The sequence below is a fragment of the Rhinolophus sinicus genome, linkage group LG15, assembly GCF_036562045.2.
Source record: "Rhinolophus sinicus isolate RSC01 linkage group LG15, ASM3656204v1, whole genome shotgun sequence".
NCBI classification, from domain to species: Eukaryota; Metazoa; Chordata; class Mammalia; order Chiroptera; family Rhinolophidae; genus Rhinolophus; species Rhinolophus sinicus.
Window position 1 is genome coordinate 37,642,253 of NC_133764.1, and position 13,353 is coordinate 37,655,605.

At 56.2% G+C, this 13,353-nt stretch overlaps 1 protein-coding gene across 11 annotated transcripts in view; it reads left to right on the forward strand.

The window, feature by feature from the left end:
* The window catches only part of SEPTIN9 (septin 9), a 155,900-nt gene that overhangs the window by 131,543 nt on the left and 11,004 nt on the right, over nt 1-13,353 (forward strand). For all 11 annotated transcript variants that reach the window (XM_019735492.2, XM_019735493.2, XM_019735497.2 and 8 more), the window contains one exon: nt 12,047-12,238. In XM_019735492.2, coding sequence (XP_019591051.2) covers nt 12,047-12,238 — 192 coding nt within the window. The remainder of the gene's footprint in view (nt 1-12,046; nt 12,239-13,353) is intronic.

The following is a 13,353-nucleotide window of genomic DNA, read 5'->3' on the forward strand; positions in this document are numbered from 1 at the left end:
TGGAGTCTCCCCGTGACTGTGGGAAGAGAGGAGGGTGGAGGAGAAAGGGCACCGAGATCACCACTCATTGACTGATTCATTCATACGACCGACAGCATCTTACTGGGTGCTTTGATGTGTAAGGTTTTGAGAGCAGCAAATCAGAGACCCTGGGAGGTCCCACCGGATGGCGGAGGCAGGCGGGCGGGCACTGGACAGAACAGGATGAAAGATGGAATTACAAGTTGTGACCAGGGCCACGTGAGAAAAGAACAGAGGGACTCGTGCAGAGCACCCTGGGAAGACAGTGGGGCGCGCCCGGGAGCAGCATGGGTAGGGAATGTTCTGGGCTGGGAGAACCTCTGTGGGGAGCCTTGTTGGAAGAGCTTTCAGGAGCCAGGGAGACGGTGCACATATTGAAACTGGAGAGCTGGCATGGGCTTGTATTTCATTAACAGAAGCTCAGCATCACTGCCAGGCAGTGTTCTGTGTGTGTTTGCAGATATCTCGTCTGGTCCTCAGCACTCTTATGAGGCAAAGCTTATTGTCCCATTTTACACGTAAGAAAAGTGAGGCCCACAGAGGTTAAGTTACTTGCTCAGGGTCACTCAGTGAGTCTGATGGGACAGGATTCTGGGGCCTCCAGACTGTTATCCCAGGTGTAGTGGGAACCATTCCAGGTTTCCAGCAGGGGAATGATGTGATTTTAAGTTTCAAACAGTCCATCCTGGTGCTTCAAGGAGGCTGGATTGGGGAGGTGGGCAGTTAATGGCGGTGGCTGGGATTGTGTGGCTGTGGGGGTGGGAGGCAGGGCGACCACCTGCAGATATGGTGGATTAGAATTGATCGGACTTTGGGTGGGTGGCTGGGTTTGGGGTGATGGAAAGGGAGGGACCAAGGCTGGTCCCTGGATTTCTAGCTGTCATAACTGGATCATGGGATACCATTTACTCAGGTGGCGGGAGGTCAGAGCGCCGTTTGGGGCATGTTCAGTGCAGACTTCACTAAGGCAGAAGCCGCTGATACCCAGTACCAAGCCGAGGGCCTGGCACAAGTGGGACGTGTCTGCTGAGTCGTGATGGACTCAAGGGAACTGTGAGGTTGGCACTGGTTGGCATTTAATGCCCAGGGGATGGGTGAAGTTCCTGGGGAGAGTGTCCAGCCAGCGACCAGGGCAGAGGCCTCACAGAAGCTGAGAGAAGACAGCACTTCAGGAAAGAGGCTCATTCCCTGGGACTCGGGGTAAGGAGTGACCTTTATGCGCTCTGCTTTTTAGAGGACTGGCACTCAGTTTGAGCAGAACCCCAAGTCCAGAGGAGTACTCAGACTTCATGCCACAGTGCAGGTGGGAAGATGGACCCTGTGTGCTTCTCTCTGGAGTCTGATGCAGCACGAGGCTGAGGGGTGTCTGCCCCTTGCCCATGGCCAGTGTCTCCCCCAGGCAGTGTCCAGGGGTGATGGAAGTATCTGTCCTGATGGGTGGCCAGGCAGCTGTCTATACACACTGCATTATACTAGGGAGGGCCTGGGATAGCGGGGTGCCTGTGTGTTTCTGAGACTCCTTGGATAGGCCATCTACCCATCCATCTATCCATCTACCCATCCATCCATCATCCATCCATCCATCCATCCATCCATCCATCCATCCATCATCCATCCATCCATCCATCATCCATCCATCCATCCATCATCCATCCATCCATCCATCCATCCATCCATCCATCCATCCATCCATCCATCCATCCATCCATCCATCATCCATCCATCCATCCATCCATCCATCCATCCATCCATCATCCATCCATCCATCCATCATCCATCCACATGTCCACCCATCACCCATCCATCCACCCATACTTCAGAGTGCCTTTGAAGTCATAGGTGTGCACTTGTACTTGCAAAGTGCCTCAGGGTGTCTCGTAGGGTTTCACAGGGACTTGCTTTGACATACCCTCAGTTGGGTGGCTCCTGTGGGAGAGTAGGGGCTGGAGGTGACATGGGGCGGTGAGCAGCAGGGTCTTTCAGACATGCAGGATAGGATCTAAGCAGGCCGGCAGGCTGGTGGGCACAATCCATGTGGGCTGCCTGCAAAGTTGGCACCAAGGGAACCATGTAAGGGGCCTTGCAGGTCCCCAGGCCACGAGCCCGCTGCCTCCAGACCCCCTGCCCTCCTGAGCAGGAATGACCAGTGGCAAGGCCCTGAGGTGGGGAGAGGAAATGAGTCCAGCTGTTCCAGCTCCCACCACCTCAGACATGTAGCTGCAGATGGGTGGGTGACAGGAGTCAGACTGGTGCTGCTGACTGCACCCCAATTCTCCCTCAACCTTCCCAACCCTTGAGCCCCATGATGTGAGCTAGCCTCCCTCCTTGAAGGGTCCTCTGGTCAGCCTTCAGCTCCTGGCCCAGAACTGGCCCTGCCTTCAGCCCCCAACTCTGCCTTTCTGAAGTGCCCCAGGGCCTGAGTCGATCTGCATAAGAGAAGGGAATTGCTTCCTATCTTTGGGTTAAAGCTCTTCTTCTACTCAGCCCCTGGCAGCGGGGCGCCCTCTCCCACCCCCGAGATCTCTACTTTTTGTTATTTCAGATGATTTCATCAGTGGGGGGAGCAGAGCCCCTGGTTGCCCCCAGCCTCCATCCACTGAGCTCTGGTGTGCATCTGCTGACAGCCTACTGATAGGAGAGGGGGCTGGGGATGGGGAGACTCTGCTGCCCCCCCCCCCTTAGGGGGACATCCCTGATAAGAGGAAATTCCACCCTGTGACAGATGGCCAGTTCCCACCCATCAGTGGGGGAGGATCTTTCTCTTTTTAACTTGATGAGCATTTGCCAAGAACTAACGGAATCTCTGTGGTTGGCCAGCCGCTTCGGATGCAGTGGGCGGCCTGGGCTGGGTTCTGGGTTTGCTTTGGGGTAGGGCTCTATGTGCTGGAAGGTTCCCTGGGGTGGGAGGAGCCTCCGGGGACACAGAGGCGAGAGGATGGTGGAAAAGGAAATACAAAAGTCAGTCCCCTGACATGGGAAGTAGAGGGCTCGTCCGGGCCTTCTCTGAGATGTAAATTCTGTGAGCAGCCTTTTTGGAAGTGAAGGGGGATACTTGCAGGTTGGAGCCTGCTCTGCCCAGAGATTGAAGTCTCAATGGGCCCTGAGCCGATGAAGAACTTGCTGGAGGAGGAGGCAGCCTGCAAATGAAAGAACAGAAGAGGGCCTCTTCCAAAGGGGGGCAGCGGAGGGGCGGGGGAGTTGGACCGTGTCCAAATCTGACCTTCCCAACCGGGGCCAATTGAAACCGAGCTGGCAGAAACGAAGGCCTTCTTGAGATTCCTTCCCGGACAATGGAAGAGGGAGGCTTGTTTGAAAGGGTTTGGTGAGAGAAAGACTGGGGGAGCCTGGGCGGGCAGTGAATGGAGTTGGATCGCTGGTACTGCTGTGTCCCCTCCCTGGTCCTGCAAAGGGCACGGGGTCGTGGGACGTCTTGATTCGTATGCCTTTGCTCCCAGCCTCCCAGGCACAGAGACTATAAAATGGCAGTTTGATTTGGGGTCTGGAGGGTGGGGGTGGGGTAGGGAAGGCGCTTCAAGGCAGAGAGAAATGCAGAGAAATGCAGCCCTTTGCAATTGCAAATCCCGCTTTTCTCCAGAGAGGCCCATTGTTTTGTGCTGGGTTTCTAAGATTTCTAGCAGAGTTTCAGGCCAGAGGGCGAAGTCTCGGATTTCTGGCATCCCGGCTCTGCCGAGAAGCTTCCTGCCCCGACAAAGTGTGAAGTGTAATTTGATTTGGGAGTTACTTATCAAATTAGATGAGCCCAGTGCCGCTTTGAAAACTCAGCTCTTGATCCCACCCGCACGAATTTGCAAAATTCGGCCGTTTATATTCAGTGTTTCATCTTTAGAAGGAAACAGGAAGTTCCCCGGTGACATTTATGAGGAGTTGGTCGTGGCTGGCGGCTCGGGTAGGTTAACGGGAACACCAGGGGGAAAATCCTGCACTCGGAGCTCTGCAGAGGTGCTGCCTGCCTCCCCTGCCAGCCCCCGGCAGCTCGCTGGGCACAGCCTCCGTGCTCAGTGATGGAGACCAGCTGTTCACAGCCTCAGTCAGCTCTTTTCCTCTTTCCCTTGGCTTCGCCAACACATTTCCCACCTTTGGTAATTTTTAAACGTTCTCTCACCCTCTCTGGCCATGGAACTCTGAACTTCTGAGTTCCCATTAGACTAAATTATTTTTTTACATTGAGATCCGCGGACGTAGGGGTTCTTTGATGAACACTCCCGTTCCACTACATTGTCCAAATTTATTTGTGGGTGTCTCTTCATGTGTATTTTTTAAGGGAGAGAATCCTTCCCTTTCAACAGCTTCTAAAAGAGATTGCTAAGACACACACACAAATCTCAAACCGTCATACCAGACTGGGTTCCTTACGTGGACGGGCCTACTTACTGTCTGGAAGTTTTGGATAATAAACATTTGGAGAAATGAACTTCATGATCCTATGTGCCACCACTGTTTTCATTCAGACTTAGCTCAGTTCGGTAGTGTCTTTTCTCTCTCTCTTTTTTACTATGTAGTAAGCGCTCAATAAATAATCATTGAATGAACCAATGTTGTGGTCCTGGTCCACTAGGACCCCAGGATCTTTTCCCACCATTGCTGTTTATAGCCGTTTCTTTAACATCTTTTTACAAGGCAGTTCCCTCTCCAAGGTCTACCTACCTCTGTCTTGGTGTGTCTGGTTTCCAGCTCCGATGCTTTCCTGTTCTCTTTCCTTCACCTGCATTTCCTGAATTGGTTAACAACAGCTTCTCCCTCCACGCAGCCACTTATACCAGAAGTAGGGACTGTGGATTTTGTTCCCTGAACCAGCCGGCCTCCTGGAGGTGGAGTTCTAGGATGAGTATGGGCAGGCTGATGTCTGCTCTGCATGGTCCATTGGGAGTTTGGCTGGGGCAGCTGGTGTGCTGGGCCTCTGGTGTGCCCGGCGTTGCCTGGGAGAGTGGAGGGCAACCCTGAGTGGGGTCCCTGGAATCCCAGACCCCACACTGGGCTTGGTCCCTGGTGTTGAAGAGCTTGGCTCTTCAACAGCCTTTTCTCAGAGGTTCTGGAGATTAAAATGCCAGTGCCCCTTGTTAGGCCCGGGGTTCACTGGATAGGAATCGTTTTTCAGCTGCCTGGGCCGGGTCCCCACCTGGCAGCTGCTGGGGAGAGCAACCGAGGGAGGGAGTGGCTGGGCCCGGCCCCAGAGTCCAGTACCTTCTGGGCTTTGGCTGGAGGGAACCCGTACTTCAGGCTCCCCATGGTGCCGTAGGGCCTGTGGAGCCACCCTGCCTGGCCTCACATCCCAGCTCTGCCCGTCGCTAGTGCTGCGACCATAACAAGTGACTGGAGTGGCGCCTGGCACACAGTGAGCCCCCGGTAAACACTGGCTTGTGGTTAGCAGCATTCCTTCCTTTGTTCACGCGTTCATTCAGCAGTTAGGCGTGGACGAGCCATGTGCCAGGCACTGCTGTTAACATGGCAGTTCAGGAGTGAGTGTGATGGATGAGGCATCTGGCTTTGTGAATCGGACGCAGTAAAAGAAAACCACACGTACCATTACTCAGCTGTCACTGTGGGGCATGCCCGGAAGTGGGGTCCAGGCTCAGTGAGAGAGCAGTGAGGGCAAGCCGGCCCGGCTAGCAGGCTGGGCCTGCAGGACACGCCGGGAGGCAGGAGAGAAGGAAGCAGCAGCTCTGGTCACTCTGTGCCCCTGGCACTACCTCTGTCAGGGGCTCGCCCACTTTTGCAAGGAGCAGGGAGCCTCGGCTGTCTTTGGGAGCTCATGTCCTGGCCAGCTCAGACACTCTGGTGGGGCTGCAGATGTCCCTGCAGCCTGCATTGCAGTCTTCCCCATGGTCCCAGATGGTGGGTGCCCGCGCATGTGGGGATGGAGAGCAGCCCCGGACCTCTCCTGGGTGCGTTGTTGCTCTGGGAAGTCAGACTGTTGCTGGAACTACCTGGGCCAGGGGGGATGAAGAGAAGGAAGGGCTTGCCGCGGGCTGTCTGGAGATGACTTTTCTCCAGGAGAGAGGCCTGGAGGCCGTGGGGCTGGAAGAGTACCTGGCGGTCAGGTGCTCCAGGAGCCCCCATACCTGGCCACTGATTGGGTCCTCCTAGATCTGCTTGGTCACTCTAGCTCCCAGTGTGAACCTGTCGGGTGGCCTTGTGTGTCCACAGACAGGTTGGCCCTGCTTTCTGCCTTGCCACTGTGAGCAGTGATTGAGCAGACATGTGTGGATGGTGCCATCAGTGTCCCCAGGCTTTAAGGGCCGGGCATGGGGAGGATTGGGGTAAGATAAGAGGAATGGCATTGGCTTTACCCCGAGAGCTTGACCTGGGAGTGTGGGTATGGCTGTGATTCAGTGTCACCTGACACCCCTCCCTGGCTTAGAGCAGAGTCAGGCAGTGGCCCAGGGGCCATTGCCACAGCAGAGCCACCTCTGTACTTGGCAGGTGAGGCTGATGTTTGCAAGGATGGGACTTCTGGGGACGTTCCGGGATACACACAAACACGGACAGGGTGGGCAGAGAAGAATGACCCTGGGTGTGGGTTTCCGAGTCAGGCCTTGGAAGCCTCCTGTGCTAGCCCTCTCCATGGCCACTCCGGAGCTGTGATGAAGTGTGAGCTCCCCAAGAGGTGTCCCCCCAATAGCTGGCTCCTTTCTGGGGCCTCCTCCCAGCCAGATAAGCATCCCACAGACCTGGTCCCAGCCCGCCACGAGGGAGATCTGATCCCGTCGTCCTTGGCAGGCCCTGGGGAGGGGGGAGAATTTAATTTGTCACTTGGCCAGGGCCAGCTGCCACCAGCCTGTGGATGGTGAGGGCTGTCCCACCAGGGAGTGGCAAATGGGCCAGGGCTCAAAATGGAGACCCGCAGAGAGAAATTGGCTGGTCTGCCACCCAGAACCGCCCTTGCTGGGAGATGGCGGGACGGCTTACGCGGGCGCTGCCCGTCAGCACTGGGGCTCAAGGACCTCAGGCCCAAGGGTGGCATCTGGGCCTCGGCTGTTCTCCGGGTTCACGGCTCTCATGGGCACAGTCGGGTTCTTTTCAGTCCAACTCCACTAGCCATGCCCTCCTTTCTTTCTTCACAGCTTTTTGAGGTACAATTCCCATCCCTCGCAATTCACCCATTTAGCGTGTCCAGTTAATTCGGTGGCACTGTTTCACAGTACGTGCACATCTGTGCACCATCGCCAGAAGGTGGGGACAGCTCAGGTGTCCATGGACACGCGCATGGATACACAGTGTGGTCTGTACATGCAGTGGACTGTGGCTCTGCCTTCAGAAGGAAGGAAATCCTGACATTCTCTGCAACGTGGATGAACCATGAAGCTATTGTGCTAAGTGAAATAAACCAGGCACAAACGGACCACTACTGTGGGATTCTACTTACGTGAGGTCTTAGAGGAGCCGTATTCAGAGACAGGAAGTAGAATAATCTGTGCGGAGGGAAGGGTAGGGGTCTTAGTGTTTGATGGTGCAGAGTTGTCTAGGGTGATGAAAACGTTCTGGAACTAGATCAGGGCGATGGTCACACACCACTGTGAATGTACTTAATGACACCGAATCCAACACTTAAACATGGGTAAAATAGTCACAATTTTATCTTATGTATCTGTTACCACAATAAAGAAAATAATTTGGAAGGAAGGCATAGCCAGTGTGTAAGGTCACCCCCGCCTGGACGGTCACTTGGGCCAGCCTTCCACGAGGCGGTGATGTCACGCTGGGCCTCCGGAGCCTGGGGAGAGAATGGCTGACTCTGGGGGACAGGGGTGAGGCTGCCCCAGGGGCCCAGCCCCAGAGCCACCCTGGCACCCTCAGTGGAGGAGAATGAAGGAGTGGTGTGGCAGGCTGCTCCTCTCCAGATCCCCTTGTCCGAAGGGCTTCCCAAAGCGGGATTCATAGCAGCCAGGAACACTGAAAAGGCAGGCATTGCTGTGTGACCTTGGATGAGTCACCTTTTCTCAGAGGTTCTGGAGCATGAGAACCTCTGACTTCTCTGAGCGTGAGTTTCCACTCTCAAAATGGCGCCTCTCTTTGCTGTTTATTGACCGGGGTGTAGTGACCATGCATGTAAATGTGAAACCTCTTATTTTCCTGTTAAGAACTTCTCTTTCCTATTAATAGCATTTGATGAAGTTTGGGTGTGAAACAGGTCAGGTGATGGGGCCATGGGAAGACTGTGGCCCCAGCCGCAGGCAGGGAGGTCAGTGGGGAGGTGGATTGGACACAGGTCAGGAGGAGGTAGTGGACAGGGTCTGACCAGTATCGCGGAGGGACCGTGGGCCAGCCCAGGGCTTCCGCGCCCTTTCTGCCACCCCCACGGGGAGACTCCAGGACCCCATTCATTCTGTGAGCGTTAGAATCAAGTTCCCTACTTTATGGGACTCTGGAGATCCAGTGGGGGATCCACACACGTCATTGCCATCGTCACTGGAGCTCACGGTCTGTGCAGGGGACACAGATATTAATCAAATGTCACAGACGTGAATGTGAAGTTACAGGGTTGATTAAATTCAGTGAAGCGCTCCTGTTGGCCTGACCGCTTCCAAAGGCATTTCAGAGAAAGTCACTCTGGGGACTCATTTTCCCCATTTGTAAAAGGAGTAGGTTGGACTAGATTTCTGTGCCGTCCGGTAGAGTTGCCATTTGCCACATGTGGCTATTTAAATTTAACTTAATTAAAATTAAATTAAAAAATTCAGTTGCTCAGTTGGACTAGCTGCACTCCAAGAGCCAAAAGTCACATATGAAAACAGTTGGTGGGTCCTCAAACAATGACAACTACTACGACCAGTGGAATTGCTGGGTCTCACGGAAATATCTGCACACCCACGTTCACGCAGCATTATTCACAAGAGCCAAGACACCAAGTTAACCCGAGCGTCCATCGACGGATGAATGGACAGACCAAGTACGCACTGTCCATCAGTGGAGTGACCATCAGCCTCAGGGAGGAAGGAAACTGACACCTGCTACAGCATGGACAAACCTTGGGGGTTTGATGCTACGTGAAATAAGCCGGACATAGAAAGACGTGCTGTAGGATTCCACTTGTGTGAGGCATCTCGATAGTCAAATTCTTACAGACAGGAAGTAGGATGGTGGTTGCCAGCGGTTGCGGGGAGGGGAGTAGAGAATTGTTTAATGGGGGCAGTTTCAGTTTTGCAACATGAGGAGTTCTGGAGACGTGTTGCACAACAATGTGAATGTACTTAATGCCACCGAACTGTACACTTCAAAATGGTTAGGATGGTAACGTTTATGTGACGGGCATTTTACCACAATTTTTAAGAAGTCCCACGTGGCTGCCATACTGCACAGTGCAGGCAGTTTTCCATCATAAAAGAAACCCTGTTGGATGGTGCTAAGTAGATGTCCCTTACAGCTGGAGAACCCGGGGGTCCTGCAACCAGGCGCTGGTGACTTTTCATGGAAAGAAGGGTTCACCAAAAGTGTATCTGGACAAATTTGCCTGCAGGGGCCTCTGCTTTTCTACGTGTGGGTCCTGAAGGCAGACCCTAAAGCTTGCCCTGGCTTGTAGAGGGAAGAGCTCTTGTGTCTCGGCCTGCAGCCACCGTGGTGATTGGGGTAGGCAGAGTGGAGGTTGCCAGAGGAGGGGAGGCAGGACCCGACTCTCACCTGTACAAAAGGCCCTTCCCTCAGGCGGGGAGGGGAGGGAGAGGGGAGGACGGGCTTGATGTTTTTATTATTTCTCAATCAGGGCCCTGGTGGGCAGGATGTTTGCTTTGGTTCCAGTTTCTATAATGGATGTTGGTGGTTGTAGAAGGCGCTAGCTGGAGCGGCTGCTCCGGGCCCGTGCAGAGGAAGTGAGAGGGGTTCAGGGTCCGACCATCCGTCTCCCCACCCACTGCTTGGGAGGGGGTGTGGGATGGAGGGGGTGAGGGGGTGGGGTAGAGAATGGCTCCCAGACCCACAGACAGATGGAAGCAATTTTCAGTCACGTGGGGCAGGGCTGAACTGCTGCCCCATAAGGCACGGCCCGTGTCTGTCTCCAGGAAGCAGCCCCAAAGCCACATGTGGGCCCAGATGCAGCTCTTGTCTTTGTTTATTTAAAGATGCTGGGGGCCCAGGGAGAGGTTTCTGGGGGGGGGGGACACAGGGAGGGGGCCAGGAGTGATGAGTGGCGGTCTCCTCGTCCTGCATGGCAGCTGGGTCCCCCTGGGTCCTTCGCCTTTCCCTGGGTGGGAGTGGGCAGTGCAGACCGTGGCCTCTAGTAGCTGCCTGTTACTATTAGGAAGAACGGGGGACCCCTTGGCACTCCCTGGCATTTTTATGCGTTTTATGATTTTCTTGTTCTCTCAACTCGCTGTGGTCAGAATTCTTGGGAAACAGGGAAGTGAGTGACTGACTCGGGAGGATAAACCACCCACATTCTGATTTCTTGAATTTGTCAGCCCACAGTCCTGGTCACCTTCAGGCCTGGGTGTGGGGGAGAGGGTGCTGGCTGATCTCAGCTCGCTTGGTGATCCTGTAAAACAGGATGACAGGACACCGGCATGGGAGCTGCTGGGCCCACTGGGGCCGGGGATTCCCCCAGGAAGTGGAAATGCAGTTTACTGAAAACTCAGCAGGGACCTCTGCCTTGGCAGCCATGTCCTGGGCTTCCTGGGGGTGGGGCAGGAGTGGGTGGTTGGGGGGGCGTGCTTGGGGGGCTGCTTGCTCACACTGGCAATGGGGCACTGGGGATGATGCCCAGGGAACCAACGAGCCCCTCCATGAGGGTCGACGGGCCAGGCCCGAGAGGCAGAGGGTGCGTCAGGACATACTGTGTGGTCACCCTGCGTGCTCCGGGCACAGCAGGACAGACCTGTGACCCTCCTGGGAGGTAGGATGGAGCTGAACGTTCTCGGTGGGCAGGGGCTGGGAAGAACCTAGACCCATTGGGACACAGGAAGGTGGACCAGAGAAGCAGCAGAGTCCGTCCCCACGGGGCAGCTGGGAGGCTGGCTGAGGAAATGTGTGGTGTGTCTGGGGACGCAGTGCGGCCACCGGTGTGCTCCACCCAGACCAGGGGTGAGGAGGGGAGAACCCGCACTGTCTGGACACCTCACCAGCCCACTGGATGGGCCCCCGTGGGTGCCTTCTGGGCACGTGCCACCCCACCCCCCAAGCCTCTGACCTGGGCATATAGGCTCAAGGGCAGGCAGGGGAGGGGCTGTAGAAAGGAGGAGACCGCAGAAGCTTGAGTTATTTCGAGAGGCTCGGCCCCACCTACCTGACTGCCTGCTGACCTGGAAGTAGAACCTCATCCTGGCCTGTGGGCATGGGGCACGCAGGTGCCAGGCCGTCAGAGAAGACGGATGCCTGGGTCCAGTCCGGAACCCTCTCCTACCTGCCCCCCAGGACAGCTGAGCTGGGAGGAGCATGGCTCGCACTCACTCAGGCACTCCAGCCTCCAAAGAGCCTGCCGGGCACTCCCCCTGCCCAGGGCTGTCGGCAGGCCCCTGGGATTGAGCACACCTCACCCAGGAGTGGCAGGATGGAATTAGTGCGGACCTTCCTCTGTCCTGGCCCAGGCTGTTTGACCCTGAGGGGCCCTGAGGCCTTTGCGCCACAGCGGGTGTTGGGACCTCGAAGCAGGTGAAGGAGACGGAGAGGGCCCACCTGGATACCTGGACACTGCCCTCCTCTGAGCAGCTCTCTGGGGCGAAGCTCACATGTCGGGGGGCGAAACGGGGTGTCCACGGGTCAACCCTGCCGCGGAGTCCACAGAGGGGCAAGCTGGTGGGGAGGGAGACAAAAGCAGAGGAGACAGGTCTGAGAGTCTGGGGTGGGGCTCAGTGGACCAGGCTGAGTGGCTGCCGGACAGTCAGTGCCTTTTATAGGGCACTGTGGCAAGGGGCATCAGCTCTGGGGTGTTCTTCAGGGATCTCTTGGGCAACCGAGCCTCAGTTTCCCCATCCAAGAAATGGGGCTGATGGCCAGAGCCACCTAAGGATGGTGATGCTTGGTGGATGTCTGCATATGACCCCTGTCCCCGCTAACGCCCCTCCTCTTCTTTCCGCAGCCACTGAGGCAGCTCCCGGCTGCGTTGGCGATATGGCCGACACCCCCAGAGATGCTGGGCTCAAGCAGGTGCCCGCACCGCGGAACGAGAAGGCCCCCGCGGACTTGGGCTACGTGGGCATTGACTCCATCCTGGAGCAGATGCGGAGGAAGGCCATGAAGCAGGGCTTTGAGTTCAACATCATGGTGGTCGGTGAGTCCCGCCCCCACCCCGAGACAGACCCCTCGGTCCACGCCGAGCTCTGGGCTCAGTCTTCTCTCCTGTAAGGTGGGGGTGGCAGACCTGGCCTGCAGGATGGGTTGTGAGTGGCATTGCGTGTGCATCCGTGGGCCTGCCTGGAGGGTCCCAGCTCCAGCTAGCACCTCAGAGGGGCTGCTGCCCCTCCATTCAGGACCCCTGAGAGCTCGGGAAGGGCAGGTGCTCAGAAAACCGCAGCTCTCTGACCAGTGGCCTCTACCCTCTGCTTTTAGCTTCTGCTGAAATGTTCCCCTCGCTACTGCTCGAGATCTGGCCCTCTAGCCCTGCGTGGGGCTGGGCTCCAGGCCCAGCAGGCCTAGCTGGAGACCTCCTGGCAGCCCCAGGAGAGCTGGATGGTCACCGGGGAGGTTATTGATTAGCCCAGCCCAGGCAGGGTTGGGGGAGCAGCCTCTTGTCCCAGAAACCCCTCAGGTCCCATTCAGTACTCAGTAACCCTGTGATGGGGGCGCCCTGCTTTACAGGTGGAAGTGAGACCCAGAGAGGGTGTGCTCAGGTCGTGGTTCACGAGGGCAGAGAGATGGGAGCCTGGTTCCTCCTCCCACCCTCCCATTGCAGTGCCCCCACCAGAGAGACGCAGCTGGGGTGGAAGGGCGCCTGTGGGGGGTCCACAGGCCCAGGGTGCAATCCCAGCTTTGCCCCCTCTGAGCTGCCTGCTGACTTGCCCAGGGCTTCTCCTTCCAAGCTCGGTTTGCTCATCTATAAAATGGGATAATCCAGACTCCAAAGAGCCTGTGGGGCAAATGTGATGGCATGTTCTGTCCTTGGCATGGTCACGCGTGCTTGAGAAGTTACAGAAGCGGTAGTGATGTGATGCTGGTGATGGTGATAAAAATAATAGTAATAATGGGATAAACTTTAAAATATCCCAGTGACATCTAGATGGAAGGGGCTGTGGCTGGAACATTTGACATAGTTTCTGGCCTGAGCCTGGTTGGACACAAGACAGGTAGGCAGGGTGGGGGTGGGAGGCCAGTCCCTGGCTGTTAAACGGGGGCCAGGGATTCCTGAGACCAGCCTCCTGGGAGCCCATGCTTTCCTTGACAGGTTAT